This window comes from Neopsephotus bourkii, unplaced genomic scaffold, assembly GCF_033783945.1.
Source record: "Neopsephotus bourkii isolate Nb327-2 ecotype Australia unplaced genomic scaffold, CSIRO-AGI_Nbou_v1 NB_768, whole genome shotgun sequence".
NCBI classification, from domain to species: domain Eukaryota; kingdom Metazoa; phylum Chordata; class Aves; order Psittaciformes; family Psittacidae; genus Neopsephotus; species Neopsephotus bourkii.
In genome coordinates, this window is record NW_026901264.1 from 2,194,459 (window position 1) to 2,215,032 (window position 20,574).

The 20,574-nt window shown below is 43.4% G+C and overlaps 1 protein-coding gene across 3 annotated transcripts in view; it reads left to right on the plus strand.

Moving 5' to 3' along the window:
* NELL1 (neural EGFL like 1) overlaps positions 1 to 20,574 on the plus strand; it is a 296,603-nt gene that overhangs the window by 171,757 nt on the left and 104,272 nt on the right. For all 3 annotated transcript variants that reach the window (XM_061355044.1, XM_061355045.1, XM_061355043.1), the window contains exon 14: positions 3,878 to 4,000. In XM_061355044.1, coding sequence (XP_061211028.1) covers positions 3,878 to 4,000 — 123 coding nt within the window. The remainder of the gene's footprint in view (positions 1 to 3,877; positions 4,001 to 20,574) is intronic.

Consider the following 20,574-nt stretch of genomic DNA (forward strand, 5'->3'; position numbering starts at 1 on the left):
TTGGAAACAGGGACAGATGAGCTGAAGCTTCAGAGATGATGTGTCTTTTCATAGACCTCATGTGTGCTTGTAGGGAAAATAGATTAAATAGAAGGTAATCCAGGCGTTGATATTTGATTCTTCTTGTGATATTCTCACTTCATAGAGGATACCAGAGGCACAAGAAAGCAGCTGATCTTGTGGCTTTACCACTGACAAAGCATGGAATTAGAGGTGGCAATGACCAGGATTCCTGAGTAATAGGAATACTAACACTGAAGCTAATTTTCAGAGATTTCATAAGCAAGCTACTTGCTTATAACCAAAGACTGGTGTTGCTCTTGTTACTGTTCTTCTGAAATGGTACCTGTTTCCTGAAATGGATATTAATAATCCAGGGGAATGAGTTTTGGGTCAAGAAATTGCATCCCACAGTACTGTCCTTCTTAGCAAGCTGCCAGTTCTTTTTGTCTTTGTTTGTAAGCTCCTTTTGTCTGTGTAATATAACAAATAGAAATCATAGAGTGATGGATGACTTCATTCACACTTAATGTTGACAGTTTCATTCCTGATCATGTGTCGTGGTTTAACCCCAGCCAGCCAGCTTGTTCACCCACTCCCCCTCCTTCTTGCCCTCCCCCTACTTCTGGAGGGACGGAGAGGAGAATCAGAAAGAATACAACTCCCACGGGTTGAGGTAAGAACAGTTCAGTAACTAAGGTATAACACAAATCACTATGCTACCACCAGTAATAGTAATAATAAAGGAAATAACAAAGGAAGAGAATACAACACCCCATCACCAGGCGACCGGTAACTCGTGCCCCCGGCCTGACCAAGCACTGACCCGTACCTCCTCCAACCCTTCAGTCCCCTAGCCCTTCCAGGTAACTCTCCATTGCCTCCTGGGTATGACGTGCTGTGGTATGGAATACCTCTTTGGTCAGTTTGGGTCGGTGTCCTGTCTCTGTTTCCTCCCAGCTTCCCTCCCCCTGGCAGAGCATGAGACTCACAAAGTCCTTGGCCAAACCAAAACATCATTGTTATCAGCTCTGCTCCCAGGCTGAAAGTCAAAACACAGCACTGCACCAGCTACCAAGAAGTAGAAAAATGACTGCTACTGCTGAACCCAGGACAGCATGGCAGCATATTTATTTACATCTACATGTATATATGTGTGTGTGGGTATAAAATAAAGAACACTTTTTCAAGTCCTCTTTCCTGTACTTCTCACTTTCAGCTGAAAGGGAAATAGTCAAGCTAAGATAAGACTTTTGAGATTTTTGTCTCAGCTCGCCCCTCACTGGTACTTTGGTATGATGCTGTTTGTTTCAGTGTCCTTCTCTTCCAGTGTTCGATTTCTGTCAGTCTCATAATATTTACCAGAACATTAAAAGAGCAGCAGATTCCATCTGAAGTGCGGGAATGGGTGATGTTCTTTGAAATTAGTCATAGTCTCCCTTGCGTTTACACAAAACATGAGCTCACTTCCTATGCTCGCTTCCCAATGTGAACACCAAGTGCTCCAAAGGATGGTCTATTATGAGGGAGAAGAAAACTGGAGCTAACTCACTACTGACATAATCTTAAGGATTTTTCCATTGGGGCTAAAAGGTTTTTGTACCTGGCCAGAAAATTAATGCATCCTCATTATTATTGGGCCTGTAGCAGCATCATCTATAGACATCTGCACACCAAGGAAAACTTAAAGTTCCCATTGTTGCAGCCCTATTGCTGCTAAGAAATCTTGGGATTCCTCATGCAGATAAATTTACCTCAGTCCTCCTTGTGCTGGCAGCATCAGGATGTCCCAGGAAGGATGTTACAAATTTGTTCCTAAATCTTCACATTATATCAGTTGAGAGAAAACCTGACCTCTGTTTTCAGTGTGATTGTGGGAAAACAGCTTTATCAGGGCTCACTCTTCCAATATTGTCACATCTGTACATCTGCGGGAGTGGTAAATGTGCTGATTTACATTGTCAAAGTCCTAGAACAACACAGCAAAGTACAATCCCATGTGTATTTTGGCAAAACATGTTAGCGCTGGGAAATCTTTTGTTGATAGCTGAAGTGCTGAGCAGGTAATCAGCTAATTTTGGCAATTGTTTGAGTAGGAATGTTGTTGTCTGTGTAGGAGTTTGTCACAAAAGCATTTTCAGTTTAATTTGAATGCAAATACATGCAAACTAATGGCAATAACTAGGGAGACATTATGGAGAGGGTATCTCTTAAAACAAAGCAGCATTCAGCTTCAGCTGCCTGCTAAGCACTTCCCTGGAAGATTTTCTGTCTGACCCAGCCCTCTGAGCACCCTGAGACCAGAGTGGTAAGATTCAGGCTGTAGAACAGGTCATTCAAATCTGAAGGAGAGAGCAGGCAGCCTGTGAAGCAGCCTGGCATTCAGAGTATGAGGTGTCTGAAGACTGGCAAGGAGCTGAGGGGAATTCCTAAGCAGAGCTCTGGACCAGCATGGACTAATAGCATAAATGTAAGCTGCATTTATCAGCTGAAGCCAGGCACTTTGGAATGAGTGTGTATGAGAGTTTCTTGCTAAAAGCAAAGAGTGAGCATATGTTGTTCTATCACTTTGATGTTCTTTCAAAGAGAATAGTTGCAATTCATATTATTCTGCTGTCAAATGCATTTGAAAACTAGAAAACATATGTCGGGGACATGTTCTGCAAATAGTTATCAATGGTGTTGCAAAAATATTTGGTTCAGAGGGTTCCTTGGAATCCACCATTCAAATTCACATTTCTCTTGAGTTATCTAGAAATGGGCTGTCATTCTACTCTATAGCAAAGCGAGGGCATTGTGGAGCTTAACTTGACCCTAGCAAAGCCTCTGATCCTGTTGCTCTTAGTGGAGAGGTTCTTCCAAAGGGCTTAATTCGGAGTCTGTAAAAATGAGTGTTTTGCTCATGATTTAGAAGCACTACCTCTGTCTGTGATCTGTAAAAGTCTAAATTTAGTCTGTAATCCTTTGAACATACTTTATTCACTGCTGTATTTAAGCAAATCTTTAATTACAGAAAGGGATACATTTTTCCTTGATGGTTTCAATTGCATAAATGAAGACTATGGAGGAGGATTCCAGATGCTGGTTTTTGATTGTCTCTTATCCTTTGTATGGTTTTAAGGAATTTCACTGCATCCTTTTGATTCCACAGAACAAAACTGTAAATCCAGCAGTGCAAAAGTGTGAAGTATTCCAGTTTTCTTTCTGCAATCCTACTGCAGGAGGGAAACTGACAGCAATTGCAGAAATCAGTGGTAAACTCCAGGGCCAGTTGCCTGCCACCTCTAACTGCTGCTTTGCCAGAACAAAGTGTAGCAAAGTGCAGGAGCTGCAGCAAATTAGGCTCAGTAGCAGTAGTTTGAGTTGCTGGATGAAAGAAACATCTGGCCCATTGCTCTGGGAGCCTTTTGGGGGTTTGATGCTATGAACAGTGCTCTAGAAATGTCAGATGTTATGTGCTGTTAGAGAAGGAGCTTGGTGTGTGTCACTGACAACTGAGCTGTGTGTTTAAAGGGCGTGCTGTTAGGGCTCCTCTTGGATTCACTTATGCTGTATTTATGCTTCTCACTGTTGGTGATGGACGCTACTGTAAAGGTGAGTCTGCACCGCAGATGTTTTCCTGTGATGGGCCTTTGTCATGGTTGTACTTTACCTGCTCACCACTTCTTTGTTCCTGGTTTGAACCTCAATGCTCCAGTGTCACCATTCACATGCTGCAGGGCTTCCTAACTAGACCAGGCCCGTCACTGACTCCAATGCCAAACTCCCATTGGGGTAACCTTGTTATTCCTCTTGGTTTTCGGCTGCCACAGCATCACACTTCAGAGCTCACTGCATTGCCTGTAACTTGTTATTCTTTTATTCCCCCCCCATGCAGAGCATGATGAGTGTGGCAGCCAGCACCAGAGCTGTGATGAGAATGCCATCTGCACCAACACTGTGAGGGGACACAGCTGCACCTGCAAACCCGGATACGTGGGGAATGGGACCATCTGCCGAGGTGAGGCTGCACTTGAGGAACGTGGCAGAGCAGCAGCCCTAGTCATGGTTTCTGACAGTCACCCACGTTCTGGTAACTTGTGATGGCTGCTTTCTGTCAATGACGTTCTGCAAGATTTATCAGCTGGCAAATGGAGTATGCATGGAGATGATGGGAATGGATTTGTGCATAAATTCTTATCAAGAAGGAGATACATTTTTTGGAATGCTCAAACCCCCTTCTCATTTACTATCACTGTATACTGTCATTTGTGCTAGTATCAATCAGCTTTGAAGTGGTGTTAAATGCTTTATAAACTGTGGATGGTATGTGCTGTCACCTCTGGCTTTTAAAAGTTATCATAGAATCCTGGAATGGTTCGGATTGAAAGAGACCTTAAAGCTCATCCAATTCCAATACCCTGCCATAGGCGGGTATACCTTCCACTAAACCAGGTTGCTCCAAGCCCCATCCAACCTGGCCTTGAACACTGCCAGGGATGGGGCAGCCACAGCTTCTCTGGGCAACCTGTGCCAATGCCTCACCCTCACAGAGAAGAACTTCATTATATCTGACCTAAATCTCCCTGTTTAATCAGATGCCTTTTAAATTAGGGGAATTGTCTATTATGCTAACATCATTTTGGTTTTCATTTGACTACTCATCAACATAGAGGTGTTTTGGTTTTAAATCTTCACCTTTAAATGTGTATTTTGAAGATGTTTCTGTGGTGCAGACAAACAATCCTGCTTCCAGCTTTGGTGTCTGTGCAGTGGTCTGTCAGTTATTTAGGGTGGGGGGTTTTTTGTTTTCCTTTCTATAGAGAAAAAGAAGCAAATATGTCAGATAAATCCAGAGGAGGGAATATGTTAAATAGGTGGCTTAATGAGGGCTGTGTCATGAAGTGCTACTGAGTTGTCACTCAAGCGTTTATGATTTTTTTTTGTCTCATAAAAACTTATTTTATTTGTCTTCCTGGGTTTGCAGACTTTCTGCCTTTCTAAACAGTATTACAGTAAGAGAAAACTAACTTTTAAAACATGAAATGAAATGACAGCTATTGAAATTGAGGAGTGCACTGGGTAGAATATTCTGTTTGGGGGCACAAGGGGCTGAAGAATCATTTTACAGAGTGTTGAATATCGGTCAAGCAGTTCCTTAAAGCAGGAAGAGAGCTGGTGTAATTCCTGTTTCAAACTCAAGCTCTTCATGTTTCAAGCTCAAGCTCTTCACCAAGATTAGCCTGTCAGCTGCTGAGTTAGCACATACCAGCTAATTTATTTTTGATTGTGACTTTCTTCAGATGCTGTCTATCTGCACAAGAGCATCCCTGTATTTTTAACTGATTTAACTCTAAATGATTTGTAAGGACTTAAGACGGAATACAAAAATGTGATGAAAGTGATGGGCAACTTAAACCTTGGTCTGATGATCAAGAAGATCAAGAGGTGATGCTGGAGAGAAACTCACTGTAGTATGTTTTCAGTCCCTGATTACAGTGAATGTGAATTGCAGCACAGGCTGTGATAGGTAAGGGAAGTCTGGGTGAACAGCTTGTTTGATAGCTCTTTTTTCTGAGGGTAATACAAGACAAACCATTAATCTTATTTCTTGGAAACAAGGCTGCTTGGATCAGTTCATGAGAGCTGTACTTTCACACCGGTTTGTCTTTGTTGTCACACCTGGATATTTGGTTTAATGTGCCAAAAGCTCAAAGCAAAACTCCTGCTGTGGATTATTAACCCAGTAATTTTGGAGTAATGAAACTGCACTGGGGAAATGCAGTACTGTTTGTATCCTCAAAGTTCCACTGAAGTCTGGGGTGTGGATAAAATATATACTACATGTAGTTTTTAGTGTGCCTTGAACGTCACATGTGAATATAGTTATAGCTGCTTTTTGAGATAGGTGTAAGTGGAAATAGAGGAAACAGAGTATGTTCTGGTACTTTGACAGGAAGCATAAATTGAAAAGAGAACTAGGAAGGGCTTTGCAGTCTAATAATAATTCAGGTCACCAGGGATAAGAATAATCTGGCTCTGTGGTCACTTGGACTGCTAGTGTAAGAAATGTTCCCATTCTGCCTGTGGTAGCGCCACAAACACCATTTTTGTCTCTGCTCTACCACGGCGATATGTGATCTGTTAGCAGTCATAGGGGTTTCCTTGCACAAGTGCCAGGGTTGGCACATGGAAAGAGATGTGAGCATGTCTGGACAACTACAACCTGCTTATGATGCCTTGTAGTAATTTGGAGTTTTATCTTCAGGCAGTAAAGATTGGGAAAAAACAGATAAAAGCCCAGGTGATAAGTTTAATGTAATACCATCTGAAGATATGCTGAACATTTCCCTCCTCCTTGAGTCATCTGTAAGTGATTGATAAATCCTTGTATGTTATGGATGTGTACATACAGAATACAACTACTACTGAAATAACTTATCTTTATAGTTCAATATGAAATCTTATTAACACTGTCTAGCAAAAAGATAAAAAGAAAAATGATAATTTTATGATGAGGAAAAGACTGGCTTTGTGCCTAATCCTACAGTCTATTTCAACAGGCTATTTTAGCAATGTTCTAAAAACTAAAATCAGAGTAACATTCCTCTTTGACTTTAGTGGATAGCACTGTGATAATCTTTATAAAATCCCCATCCTACTGTTATTTGTATTTTAGAGAAGAAAACATACGCATAGTTAAATTAAATTGCCTGGTGAACTATGGGTAAACATAAGGAAATGACTGGCAGGAATTTGGGATGTTTGCATTTTTTTATGACCAGTGCAGAGAAATAAAAAGGACAGAAGTAATCTGGAGAGGAATGTGATGGTTGCTGGGGTTTTAGAATGAATAACAAAACAAATGTGGAAGAGGAAAGCAAATACGTTTTTTAAAAGTCAGTATAATCAGGTTGTCACACTTGTTGAGTAGAAAAACAAATTTCATGCATAAGGAATTGCTTCTAGAACAGACTCTCAAATTAAAGACTGGATTGTGTCAAACCAGATGTGGAAACTGTCAGGAAGGAAGGTGATGGAAAAGGTGCACACTGAGACCAAATGCACTTCTGCATTAAAACAGCTACTCTCAGAGCTTAAGTGACATAAAAACGGAAAGAGAAGTGGAGATGAACACAAGAAAATCTTTATAAATGCACAATTAACAGTATACAGACAGTGAGCCAATATAATAGAGACAAATAAGACTTCCCTCCTGTGGTCACTCTCAATTTTGGTGCAAGAAGAATCCTTTAGCACCTCAGAAAGACACTGAAATTTTGGCAGTAGATAAGCAAAGACTGAGGCTGAGGCTGAGGTGACCTGAAATGACAGGGCAGGACAAGGCTGTGCCAGCAGCATTAGGAAATTTGACAGAATTAGACAGGTTATATTTTAGGATTGGTTCAGAAAATGAGAAGTAATACAGGGAGATCTTTGCTGGAAGAAATTACAGCATGAAAGGCAGAGGATAGAGGTATAACTAGTTGAATTGAGGGATGCTGAATCTACAGATTGAAGTTACTTGTTTCTGTGAAGGAGACTTTGGGAAAAAGTAAAAATAACCAAGAGTGATTTGGGAAAGAGGAGTTGTAGGTGGGTAATGGGAGACTTGTGCCATGCCCTTTCTCTGTTTTCTGTGTAAATTACAACATTCACAGGTGAGCATGGAATAAAGACAATTGGAGCAATTTCACTCAACTTCAGGATAGGATTTGATGGCGCAGCAAAAAGGCTTCAGTTAGGGTAGAAGTAAGAGGTGATAAATATTGGTTTAGCAACTGAATGTTTTATTTTAAAGGAAAAAGAAAACAGAAACAAGTGTGGTGGCCAAATGAGTGTGTGGGATAATACAGGACTTTGCAGCATGCCTGTTGGGATAGACCTGGTAGGAAATCAGTGCTTAGTTGCAATCCTCTGATGAAAGAAGTCTTAATTTCCCTGGGACAACCAGTTTTATGAATAGCCTGTCACCTGTGGGCAGGGCTGTGTGTGTGAGAGTAAAACTCTGTCATGTAGAAAATGAGCAAAACTCCCTGTCATGACTCTGACTGGAGAACCAGGGATCATGAAGTGAGATAAATAGCATATTTAGGCTCTAAAGGCTCTTGGTCTGTGTCCTGATGCAGTGTTTGTGTGTCACATCTTGGCAGGCTTTGAATCTGGGAGGCTGGGAAATGTGTGCCTTTTGCCTTGAGAAGTTCTAGTTCCAGTTCCCCTCAGCAGCTGTGTAGCACACTGTGGTTGATTAAGGCCAGCTGGCAACCCAGAACCATGCAGCCACTCGCTCACTCTGCCCCTCTTCCTCCCCCCACTCCCGGAGGGATGGGGAGAAGAATCAAAAGAAAGTAAATTCATGGGTTGAGATAAGAACAGTCCAGTAACTAAGGTATAACATAAACCACTGCTGCTGCCACCAATAATAATAATGTTAAGGGAAATAACAAGGGGAGAGAATACAGCTGCTCACCACCTGCCGACTGATACCCAGCCTGACCCAAGCAGCGATCTAGCCCTTCTGGGTAACTGCCTCCAGTTTATATACTGGGCATGACGTGCTGTGGTATGGAATACCTCTTTGGCTAGTTTGGGTCAGGTGTCCTGTCTCTGCTTCCTCCCAGCTTCCCTCCTCCCTGGCAGAGCATGAGACTCACAAAGTCCTTGGTCAGAGTAAATATTACTTAGCAACAACCAAAAACGTCTGTGTTATCAGCGTTGTTCCCAGGCTGAAAGTCAAAAACACAGCACTGCACCAGCTAAGAAGGAGAAAAATGACTACTACTGCTGAACCCAGGACACACATGCTGTGGAAGTGATGTGTGGAAGTGGGATGTGCAATTTGTAAAAACATGAGGGACCTTGTGCTCCAGGAGCTACTTTACCTTAGTGAGATGGGAGCTGGAGAAGATTTGTTGTGGGATGGACATTCCCACAGTTTAGCTGAAGTAAATTACAGAGCTTGTGCCTTGTACTGCAGCCAAGGTATATTAAAGCATCAGAAAGTTTCCTAAAATAACTGATGATATTTGGGATTAAATGCCCTAAAACAAACGAACCAACCCTGATTCCACCCACCAGATCATGTAGGGGCTCTTGAGCCGACTTGTGTGCATGAACAATGTGCGAGTCACCATCAAGGTTCTGTTGCCATCTGCTCTTTTCTGTTGTATGAGGAGACCTGGATTTGGTACACAAGCCTTGCCCCAGCTCTTGGAGTTTTGTTCCAAATGTTTGTTTTAATGTATATTTTCTGCCCATAGTAGTCCTTATACATTATCAGAAAAACAGAAGTGGCCTTGAATATAGTTAAGTGGTAAACAGTGGCAATTCTTCTGAAGCATGGGTGAGGTGTGCTTGCTAATCTCTTCTAGTGTCTCTCTGTTGTGCATTTAAACAAGTGCAAGTATTTTTCATTGTACTTGTCTATTTTACTGGTATTGTTGTTTACCAGGTATATTTAGTGTACTGTTAATTTAGTAGTTTCTACTTGGGTGCGGATTTACTAGAATGATTAAATGAGGTGGATTTAGTTACAGTCATAAACCTTAAAGCAAATGTGTGCAGTATGACCGATGCATGGGCAGAGAAACTTCATGTATTGTGAAATAAAAATCAAACCAGTGATTGCTCTAACCAGTATTCAGGCTGTAGAATTGTTTATTTCTCTAAGAGCTTAGAATATGATGCATTTTTTTTCACCCCCAGTTATATTCTTCTGCAGCATTTCACAGGAGACACTAAAGGGATTACAGTTCTGTATGTGGAGGAGTCTTAAAGATGAAAGCCATTATTTTTAAGTGGCTCGGTGGTTCTTGTGTAATCTGAAAGTCTGGATGAATATCTTCATTGCACTGTGGTTCTTTGTATATATTTGCCTTGAAAGGTGTGTTTGGGAGCGTAGTTGTTACTGATGAGCTTGTTGGTCACGTCATGAATAAACTTATTGGGAACCTGATATGCAAAGTAACCATGTTTTGAACAGATAATCTTATCTTTTCTATAAGGTAATGGGAATGATCACATGGAGTCATTACCCATAGTACACTCAGAATGCTTACTGATGGTCTGAGTATGTCACAGGCTTGAAAATTGCTGCTTTGATGTGAGTAATTTGGCCTTTTTCACATGGTCCTAATAACAAATGGTAATTGATGAACATGTTTTAACAAATGGCAGTCTGAGAGCCTTCTTCCATTGCAGTTTTTTCTTTGTTTCCAAGCAGATATTTTTTTCTAAAGTGGTTCCTCATCTGAAATCTATTTAATAATCTTGACAGACCAGCTCATAAAAGAAGTTGCCTATATTCTTAGAATCATAAAATAGAATCGTAGAATAGTTAGGGTTGGAAAGGACCTTAAGATCATCAAGTTCCAACCCCCCTGCCATGGGCAGGGACACCTCACACTAAACCATATCACCCAAGGCCTCATCCAACCTGGCCTTGAACACTGCCAGGGATGAAGCATTCACAGCCTCCCTGGGCAACCCATTCCAGTGCCTCACCACCCTAACAGGAAAGAATTTCCTCCTTATATCCAATGTTTAAGTTTGAACCCATTACCCCTTGTCCTGTCACTACAGTCCCTAATAAAGAGTCCATCCCCAGCATCCCTATAGGCCCCCTTCAGATACTGGAAGGCTGCTATGAGGTCTCCACGCAGCCTTCTCTTCTCCAGGCTGAACAGCCCCAACTTTCTCAGCTGATCTTCATATGGGAGGTGTTTCAGTCCCCTGACCATTCTTGCGGCCCTTCTCTGGACTTGTTCCAACAGTTCTATGTCCTTTTTATGTTGAGAACACCAAACTGCACACAGTACTCCAAGTGAGGTCTCATGAGAGCAGAGTAGAGGGGCAGGATCACCTCCATCGACCTGCTGGTCATGTTCCTCTTGATGTAGCCCAGGATACAGTTCGTTGTCTGGGCTGTAGGTGCACACTGAAGCCGGCTCATGTTCGTTTTCTCATGGACTAGCACCCGCAAGTCCTTCTCTGCAGGGCTGCTCTGAATCTCTTCTCTGCCCAGCCTGTAGCTGTGCTTGGGATTGCTCCAACCCAGGTGTAGGACCTTGCACTTGGCATGGTTAAACTTCATGAGGTTGGCATCCGCCCAGCTCACAAGCGTGTCAAGGTCCCTCTGGATGGCATTCCTTCCCTCCAGCGTATCAACCGAACCACACAGCTTGGTGTCATCGGCAAACTTGCTGAGGGCGCACTCAATCCCACTGTCCATGTCACCGACAAAAATGTTGAACAAGACCAGTCCCAGCACTGATCCCTGAGGGGCACCACTCATTACTGGTCTCCAGCTGGACATAGAGCCATTGACCCCAACAACTCTTTGTGTGCCTCCATCCAGCCAGTTCTTTATCCACCGAGTGGTCCATTCATCAAATTGATGTCTCTCCAATTTAGAGACAAGGATGCCATGCGGGACAGTGTCGAACACTTTACACAAATCCAGGTAGATGACATCAACTGCTCTACCCCTGTCCATCAGTTCTGTAGCCCCATCATAGAAGGCCACCAAATTGGTTAGGCAGGATTTCCCCTTAGTGAAGCCATGCTGGCTGTCACCAAGCACCTTGTTGTTTTTCATGTACCTTAGCATGCCTTCCAGGAGAATCTGCTCCAAGATTTTGCCAAGCACAGAGGTGAGACTGACTGCTCTGTAGTTCCCCGGGTCATCCATTTTCCCCTTCTTGAAAATGGGGGTTATATTTCCCTTTTTCCAGTTGTCGGGAACTTCACCTGACTGCGGTGATTTTTCAAATATGATGGCCAGCAGCTTAGCAACTTCATTCGCCAGCTCCTTCAGGACCCATGGATGGATTTCATCAGGACCCATGGACTTGTGCACGTTCAGATTTTTAAGATGGTCTTGAACCAGTTCCTCTCCTACAGTGGGCCCAAGGTCTTCATTCTCACAGTCCCTGTGTCTGCCTTCCAAGACTTGGGTGGTGCGGTCAGAGCCTTTGCCAGTGAAGACCGAGGCAAAGAACTCATTCAGAACCTCAGCCTTCTCCAAATCCTGTGTAGCTAGTTCACCCCAGAGCTTCCTGAGGGGCCTACGTTCTCCCTAATCTGTTCTTTATTTGCTACGTACCTGTAGAATCCCTTCCTGTTATCCTTAATATCCCTAGCCAAGTTTAATTCTAGCTGGGCCTTAGCTTTCCTAACCTAATATTTTTGTGTGTCGGCAGGATAGTAATAGTGTAGGAAACAGATGCCTAAACCAAAGAAATGTTCATCTCTTCTGAAGTTTCACCTGATATGAAAAAGAGTATTTTTAGTAAGAGCTGAAGAAGAAAAAAAAATAATCAATCTCTTGAGTTATTTCTGTGCTGGGCTGCTGCTTTTGTGTCCCTTTTACATTGACATCAGCAATGCTAAGATAGATTAAATGCCAGCAGTGTGAGGTGGTCAGATGTGCTGGTATCTTGATATTAAAGCATATCAGACCACTGTAAGGTAACTGTCTGTCACATGGGTTTATGTTTTTTCATGTATGTGTGTCTGCTGGAGGGGAGTTTAAAGCCTTTATGAAGCATTGGAGTGGGTTATGAATAGTATGTAGGCCAAGACTAAAGTGCAAAGCAACAAATGTGTCTTCCCCTATAGCCTTTGATAGTTTGAAGATGTAAGGCTTCGAATGGTTGATACGCCTCATCGCAGCTTTAATTGCTGGTTTGGTGTAAGATTCACAAGTCTCATGAAAGAATAAGGGAGCTTTAACTCATGCTGAGATTCTCATCTTCATTCTTCAGTCTTGAGCTTTGTGTAGGTTTTTATCCATAATACATAGTGAATAAACCACTGACAAAGCAAATGAGTGTGTTGATGTGCATTTTAGTGCCACCTGGCACATGTGCAAGATACCACAGCACGTGTAAGACACAGAATAGTCACGCTGGTTGAGTGAAGCATTGTAGATGTGACTGATTGAAACATTTCAAACCAGTATATAGTTATACAACAGTGCAATTATAAATCTTTCAGGTTTTTCATTCTAAACCCAGCATGGCTGGACTCAGAATCAAGACAGAATGATTGAAGGCATCAAATTTTCTATAGCCTTAAGTCCACTGTATTTATAAAAACAACAAAATATTGCGATTTTAATGTAAAACACATTTTTTTTTCATGATGAGATAGTTATCAAGTGTGGTACATTCATTACAATTGCCATGTTTGTGTGTGGATTTTGAGTTCTATGAATTGCCTCTGTATGTTATTTGAAGGTACTTTTTAAGCTCCTTCACTCCTAATGTTGCTCTTGGTTTGGTTTTGGACTGTAATGATTTCAGTGAAGTTAAGATGATTTATGATACTATTTTCTTGCCCATAAAACTTCATCACCGAGATGTAGTTGTGTGAGATGCTGAATTTCAGGCCTCGTTATTTTTGTACTAAGAGCTAACCTCTACATTTCTACCCCTATGCAGTCCAATTCTACAGCCTTTCTAAGGGCACAATATTTCCTGCTGATTGGATCCTGTTCTGTGTGATTGTCCAAGATGATTTAGAATGCACATCAGTTATGAAAATAGCTCATTTAAAACCCATGATTAAGGTAACTTGTCAGAATCCAGATCCTCATCTCTTTGCTGTCACAGATTGTGTCACTGCTCTGGATTTAGGGCTGGTTTGGAAAGAGTGTAGCACTGATTTGTTGCTTGCTGAAGAAGTGCTTCAGTCCAGAGAAACTGTTGCGTGTGTGTGTAAAAGGAGGAAAATGCTGTAGCTATCTGAAATACTTTAAAACTTAATCTGGCAGGCTTTTCTGCTTATATGAGTGAGTCCAAAGGGCATGGCAGACCTGTTCACCAATATCTGTGAGGGTTCCCAGGTTCAGATTCTGAACAGAAATTTCTCTGGTTGACTCACTCGCTTATTGTCTCCCATTGCTTTAGTTCCCATCTGTTCATTTAAATCAGCAGCTCACTCTCGGATCCCAGTCCTATAGGGCATGTACAAAAGAATTACAAGGTGATGACGCATTAATAGGCATGTTCCCCGTGACCTCTTGGTCAGTAAGCTGGGTTGTACAGGAACTTGGGACTATTTCAATATTCATTCCTTTCTCTCTCTCTTTTTTTTTTTTTTTTGGTTGTTAAAGCAGTACTTAGTAAAAGTAAAAATATGGGGGGGGGGGGGGTTACATTACAGTTAATGTCTGCACCATATACTGAATTCATTTCCTACACTGTTTGAGATCATCTCATGGAAGAGGTCCTTCTGTCTGCGGTAGGTGTATCACTTCCCAGGTCTTTCTCACAGAACCCCTTGAGGATCCCAACACAAAGTCTCCTGAAATCAAGAAGAGACTTTCTAATGCTACTAGAATGATTTATTCATGTTACCCAAACCAGTACTCTTTTCCTTCTGTAGTATTAAAATGTGAAATTTGGACAAAAATGATCAGTTAAGTCCTCAAACACACCCTTCATTCCGAGAACTCATTTGCTGAGCTCTGCTGCTTTTGACAGGGAAGCAGTAGACATCATGTTCAGTCATTTGGTCTGCAGTACTGTCTGCTTTAAACTTGTGACTCTTATGATGTGTGAAGCCCAGTCTCTTCAGATCTGTGACTCTCCTGTCCTGCCCTGGGAGCTTGCCATACTATTGTTTGGAACAAAGTACTTATTTTTTTCATGGTGGGTGGGAAACATCAGTTCAGTGAGAGCACCTTGTAATACATAAGTGCACAAAGTCTGTTGTAGCATGGGCTCGACTCTGTGCTGCAATAGGAGCACAAAAGCAACAGCAGCACAGTGCTTGTTCTGTTAAATCAGCTACAGTGTGCAACTGTTTCAGGGTTAATGTCTATGGAACAGGCACATTAAAAGGAAAGAGTATGCCAAACCAATGAAATTCTTCTTATGCCCTGTAGAATATAACCAAACAGTACTGAAAACTGAATATGAACATCTTTCCCCAGTGTAAAGTGAGAGCATTGCAGTTACTGGTTTTGGCAATAGTAGTACTACTACTGCAATGTCACCCCAACGTGGAAGTACTTTTTCACACAGCACATCATGAATCTGCAGAACCTTTGGTCACAGGGTGTTGAGAACAGTATACAGGCTGAAAAAGCTGCTGCATGTCAGAAGAAGAACTCAACCACCAGGTATTTGGTTTGGGGAAGGTCTTGCAGAATCCTTAGGAAGCGTCACCAGATCCTTGCCCTGCTCTTTGCCTTGATGCTTATGCTGGGTTGCAGTAAGAGAGGGGATGCTGTGCCAGTCGGCCGTCTGAAATGACCTAGGGCTTTGTTGTTGTGTTGCCCTGGCTAAAATGGTTATTAGAGCAATCCCTTTGTGTAAGAACAGCAGTAGCCATTTATTGCTATATATTTTATTTGTACAAAGGGGTGATTGAGATGTTCAGTGGAGCTCTGTGGAGCTGTTCTTTACCATCCCAGCGGAATAGACTCCAGCCAGAAGACTTCTTTCAGCCTCCTGTTCCTATGAGTTTCACACATTACAGTAAACCAAGGTAAAAACATGAAGTTATTTGTCAGACATGGCACACACTGTCAGTACCTGATCCAGAAGTCAGACTGTTCCCAGACTGACAGGTCTTTCCCTGAGCCTTTGGGCTGTTTTTCCCACAGAAACTATCAGAAGTATTGAAACAATACCCAAGGAATAAAACCAAAAGAAATCTTAAGTCTCCAAAAGAAGCATTTGGAGGTACCTAGAATGTAGGTCACCAATCTTAAGTCACTTGCAGCTCCTGGTGAAATGCAGTCCATGCTGATAAAGTCATGGATGGTGTGTGGGGTTGTCCTAATCCCTCTGCCTCATTCAGTGCACAATAGAGACACATCAATCAGTGAAGGAGATGAAGTCTTGAAAGTGGGCATTAAGTATTTATTATTTTTGTCATTTATTGTGTGACCGTATTACTATTAGCTGTTGTCCCAGTATCTACTGAATGTAGGATGTTACCAGCTCCTTCAGAAACCAACCTGTATTGTTCTTATCAAGTGGTTGAAATTTAATGCAAATGTACCTCACCTGTCTTTGCACGCTGAGATGATTGGGAGACATGGCAAAAAGCATATCCTTCAAATCTCTGGGTCAAAGTGGGGCCCAGGGACCGGGGGGAAGAGTCTAAAAAAAAGGAAAAAAATAAGTCTGCCTGTTACTCCTTTGAGAAATAGGTGTATTGTTTGCTATAGTGCAGATTCTGGTAGATCTCCTCCACAAGAAAAACTCAATTACAAATGGTTTATTTGACCACATTGCTTGGTACTTTCTAGTAAGGAAAATTTGAATTGCCTGGCACGTAGGTATCGCTTACTCTGTTTGCACAAGTTATGTTGGTTGGTTTACTGCTTTTGGAGGTTGCATTTATTTGTGAAGCACTGGGAAGGGCACATGTGGAAGCCACACAGGATGTTTGATGGGACAGTTTGCATATTTTTGTCTGGAAAGATTCTGCAGTTGAGCTGTTTCACAGTGGTGCTGCGTTTTAGCCTCTGCAAGATGCTGAACAGTTGAGGCCCCCCTGTGTGTGTGCAGAGTTCTTATCTAAAGTGTTCAGTGATACAAATAATAAATGTGGCTGTGTTAAGGGAGCATATGGCAACTACAAGAGGAATGGCAACTCAAACAGTAGACTGCAAATGGTACCTGAAAGAAAAGTTGCAGTGAAAAAAAAGTGTATTCCAGAACCTACTGAAAAAAAACAAATGGTGCTTTGAAGACCGTATCATCAAAAGGAATTACTGGGTGAACTGTGTACATGAACTACAAGAAGAATGTGAATTAAAATAGCTTAGAACATGTTATGTGCAGAGGGAATTTGAAGTTAACCAATTCGAGGTGGGTATTGAAGGGGTCCCGCTTTTCAGTGTCATTTAAAATTCAGTCATCCCAGAGTAAAAATGAACAACTTGTATGCCATAAAACTTGAGGGCTTTTGTTTAGGTATTCCTGAAGGGCTGGAGCTGTGTGACCTGTGTTGTTGTTCTGCATCTGAGTGTGTCATCTTGATGGGGCTTGCAGTTTTCTCTGTTTTTTCCCTTTTTGGTTGTGTGCTTAAAGATGGGAATTGTCAGGCTGCATTTTTGAAGCTGAACTTCAGAACTCTATTTGAAGGTTCCATGTGTTATACAGGCACATCAGGTAGCACTTGAAACTTTAAAAGTATGTCAGATGCACAAATGTACCTTATTTTTTAAAGTAAAAGCAATACTCATGCATATCTTTGTGCAAGTCCATCCTACCCGTCTGCTTAGCCTGTTAATTAGGCTGTAGCCTTGTCATGGTTTAACCCAACCAAACAGCTTGTTAACTCACTCCCCCCCCTTCTTGCCCTCCCCCTACTCTTGGAGGGACGGAGAGGAGAATCAAAAAGAATGCAACTCCCACGGGTTGAGATAAGAACAGTTTAGTAACTAAGGTATAACACAAATCACTACTGCTACCACCAATAATAGTAATGATAAAGGAAATAACAAAGGAAGAGAATACAACACCCCATCACCAGGCGACCGATAACTTGCCCCCCAGCCCAGTCAAGCACGGACCAATACCTCCTCCAACCCTGCAGTCCACTCTAGCCCTTCCGGGTCACTCCCCAGTTACCTCCTGGGCATGACGTGCTGTGGTATGGAATACCTCTTTGGCCAGTTTGGGTCAGGTGTCCTGTCTCTGCTTCCTCCTGGCTTCCCCTCCTCCCTGGCAGAGCATGAGGCCCACAAAGTCCTTGGTCAAACCAAAACATCATTGTTTTTCAGCTCTGTTCCCAGCCCGAATGTCAAAACACAGCACTGCACCAGCTACCGAGAAAAATGACTGCCACTGGTAAACCCAGGACATTATCCACCCCTTATTCCATACCATTCACGTCATGCTCGGATCCCACATTTTCAATATACCATCACTCTTATCTAAGTGCACTCTCATCGTAGTGCATGGACCAGTCCCTATAAAGCTGCTGAGTCCATCTCGTCCATGATGTCAGGCTCCATCTCTCTTGTAACAACAGTCTTTCAGAGAATGAGAGGCTATGTGAAGTGTTCACACTTCTGAATAACCTGGGCAGTAGTGTCCATTGATAAGTCCACCCCTCGATCATGAGTCCATCTCGATGTTGCATCTCTGCTCTGTTGGCCTTAAGGGTCATGGGCCCACCAGGCTCAAAATAATTCACTGTCCTTCCATCTCCAATGCTTCCAAAGCACTGGAGGGGCCCAGTGGACTAGATACTTGCCCATACTGTCCCACATGCCCTGCCACTCATGACTGTCCAGCCTTGGGAAAAATCTCTTGGTCCTCCCATATTGTTGTCTAACCCCAGACAAGACCCAAACCTGACTCTGCTTAAATTTCGGGATCAGACAAAGATGCGGTGGGTAAAACACACTCTGTGTGTGTGCCAACATGCTGATCCCCATCACAATCAGCAGACAGGTCCCAAAGGTACCCAAAGGCCATCCAAAACCTTCAGAACTCTCAAACGATGCTGCTGTACTTGTCACTGGGGCTGGTGTAGCTGCTGTGCTTGCCGGCTCTCCCACCACCAGCTTCTCTTTTCCTGAGTCCAGCTCTTCCTCCTCTGCCTTGCTGGGAAATGCTGCGGGGTCTCCTGCGTCCTCCTGGGGCTCGGCGGGCGGCTTCCGGGGAATGCTCTCGGCCGTCGCGGGGCTGGGCTCGGCCGCGGGGCTCGGCTCCTCCGCCGCCTTCTCCCGCTGCTCGGCAGCCGCTTCCTTCCGCTCCTCGACCGCCCCGACCTCCTCCACCGGCAGCCGTCCCCTCGCGGCCTCTGGGCCCGCTCCCGCTTGGTGCCCGGGGCCGCTCTCCCGGGCCGCTTCAGCAGCCGCCGGCTCCCGGGGCCGCCCCACCTCGGCTCCCCAGAGCCTCACGCAGACGGAGGCGAGGGCGAGGGCCAGGACGGTGAGGAGCAGCCGGACGGCCAGGGACCAGTCCACGGCCATGTCCGTCCCGCCCTGCTGCTGGAGCCCGCCCGTATTACAAGTCATTGCCATAAAGTACAGTGAGACAGGAACCTTAGCCCAAGCCCCACACTTGATAAACACTAACACAGCAAATACCGGCTCTAAGTAAGTTACAACATTCTGAAGCTGTGAAATCAAGAGGAACAGCTCTGAGAGCCAATAAATCAGCATTGTGACAAGTAACTATTAATCCGGTCAGGTCTGTTGTTATCCCACGTTGGGCTCCAAAAAGAACTGCCGTGGTTTAACCCAACCAAACAGCTTGTTAACTCACTCCCCCCCTTTCTTGCCCTCCCCCTACTCTCGGAGGGACGGAGAGGAGAATCAGAAAGAATGCAACTCCCACGGGTTGAGATAAGAACAGTTTAGTAACTAAGGTATAACACAAATCACTACTGCTACCACCAATAATAGTAATGATAAAGGAAATAACAAAGGAAGAGAATACAACACCCCATCACCGGGCGACCAATAACTTACCCCCCAAGCCCAGTCAAGCACCGACCAGACGGATCCCTCCTCCAACCCTGCAGTCCACTCTAGCCCTTCCAGGTCACTCCCCAGTTACATCCAGGGCATGACGCGCTTTGGTCAGTTTGGGTCAGGTGTCCTGTCTCTGCTTCCTCCCAGCTTCCCTCCTCCCTGGCAGAGCATGAGGCCCACAAAGTCCTTGGTCAGACCAAAACATCATTGTTTTTCAGCTCTGTTCCCAGCCCGAATGTCAAAACACAGCACTGCACCAGCTACCAAGAAAGAGAAAAATGACTGCCATTGCTAAACCTAGGACAAGCCTCAAGGGTATATGTATATGCCTCCCATAGATTATTAGATGCATTTGCTGCCAGTGATGAACAGACTGGATAACTCTTCTTGCCTGTCACTTGTACTATTAAAACATATCTGCCCATTCACTTGAGCACAGGATGGCACAGTGCCTGGTGGTTTTGGAAGGAACCACTGTGACTGGACACCCGTGGGATGGAATACAGTGGAAGTTGCATGTGGAGTTACCAGAACACTTGTAGGGTTTAAATAGGTAATATCCTTTCACTCTGCATTAATTACAATGGTTTACAAATGCTCATTAATTTGCCACTGTTATTCCTGAGGCATGTGGCTACTCTGCTTTCCTGACACCCGTTATTTCCTCCCTCTGAACATGACAAAGGAAACAACAGTCGTCTGACACTGCCATGGCACACGTTACTTTCCAATAAAAGATGGAGGTAATCAAGTCAGTCCTGCATGCACAGCATAGTGTTCCCTGAGCCATCAGAGAGAGGCAAGTGAACACTCCTAATGTGGTAATTTTAGACCTGACTGAGCAAGGTATGTGTCTAACTAAAAGTAAGTGATTAACTCCAATGAGACTACTCATATAATTAGGCACTTAGATGTTTAGTTTTGTGCTGAATATGCTTTGTTGTGTTTCTGTTGCACTGGTAGAACACAGAGCAAGCATTCGTCTTCTGCTGGGGGTGTCGGGGGGAGGTTGAATTCATAGTATCTGAAGAAAGAAAAACTGAATAGCCAAATCCCCCCATTGCTTCTCTTTGAATCCATGGCAAATAGAGTGGGCTTAGAAGAAAATTTAAAAACTAATTTGCAGTGACATCACAGAGGAGTAG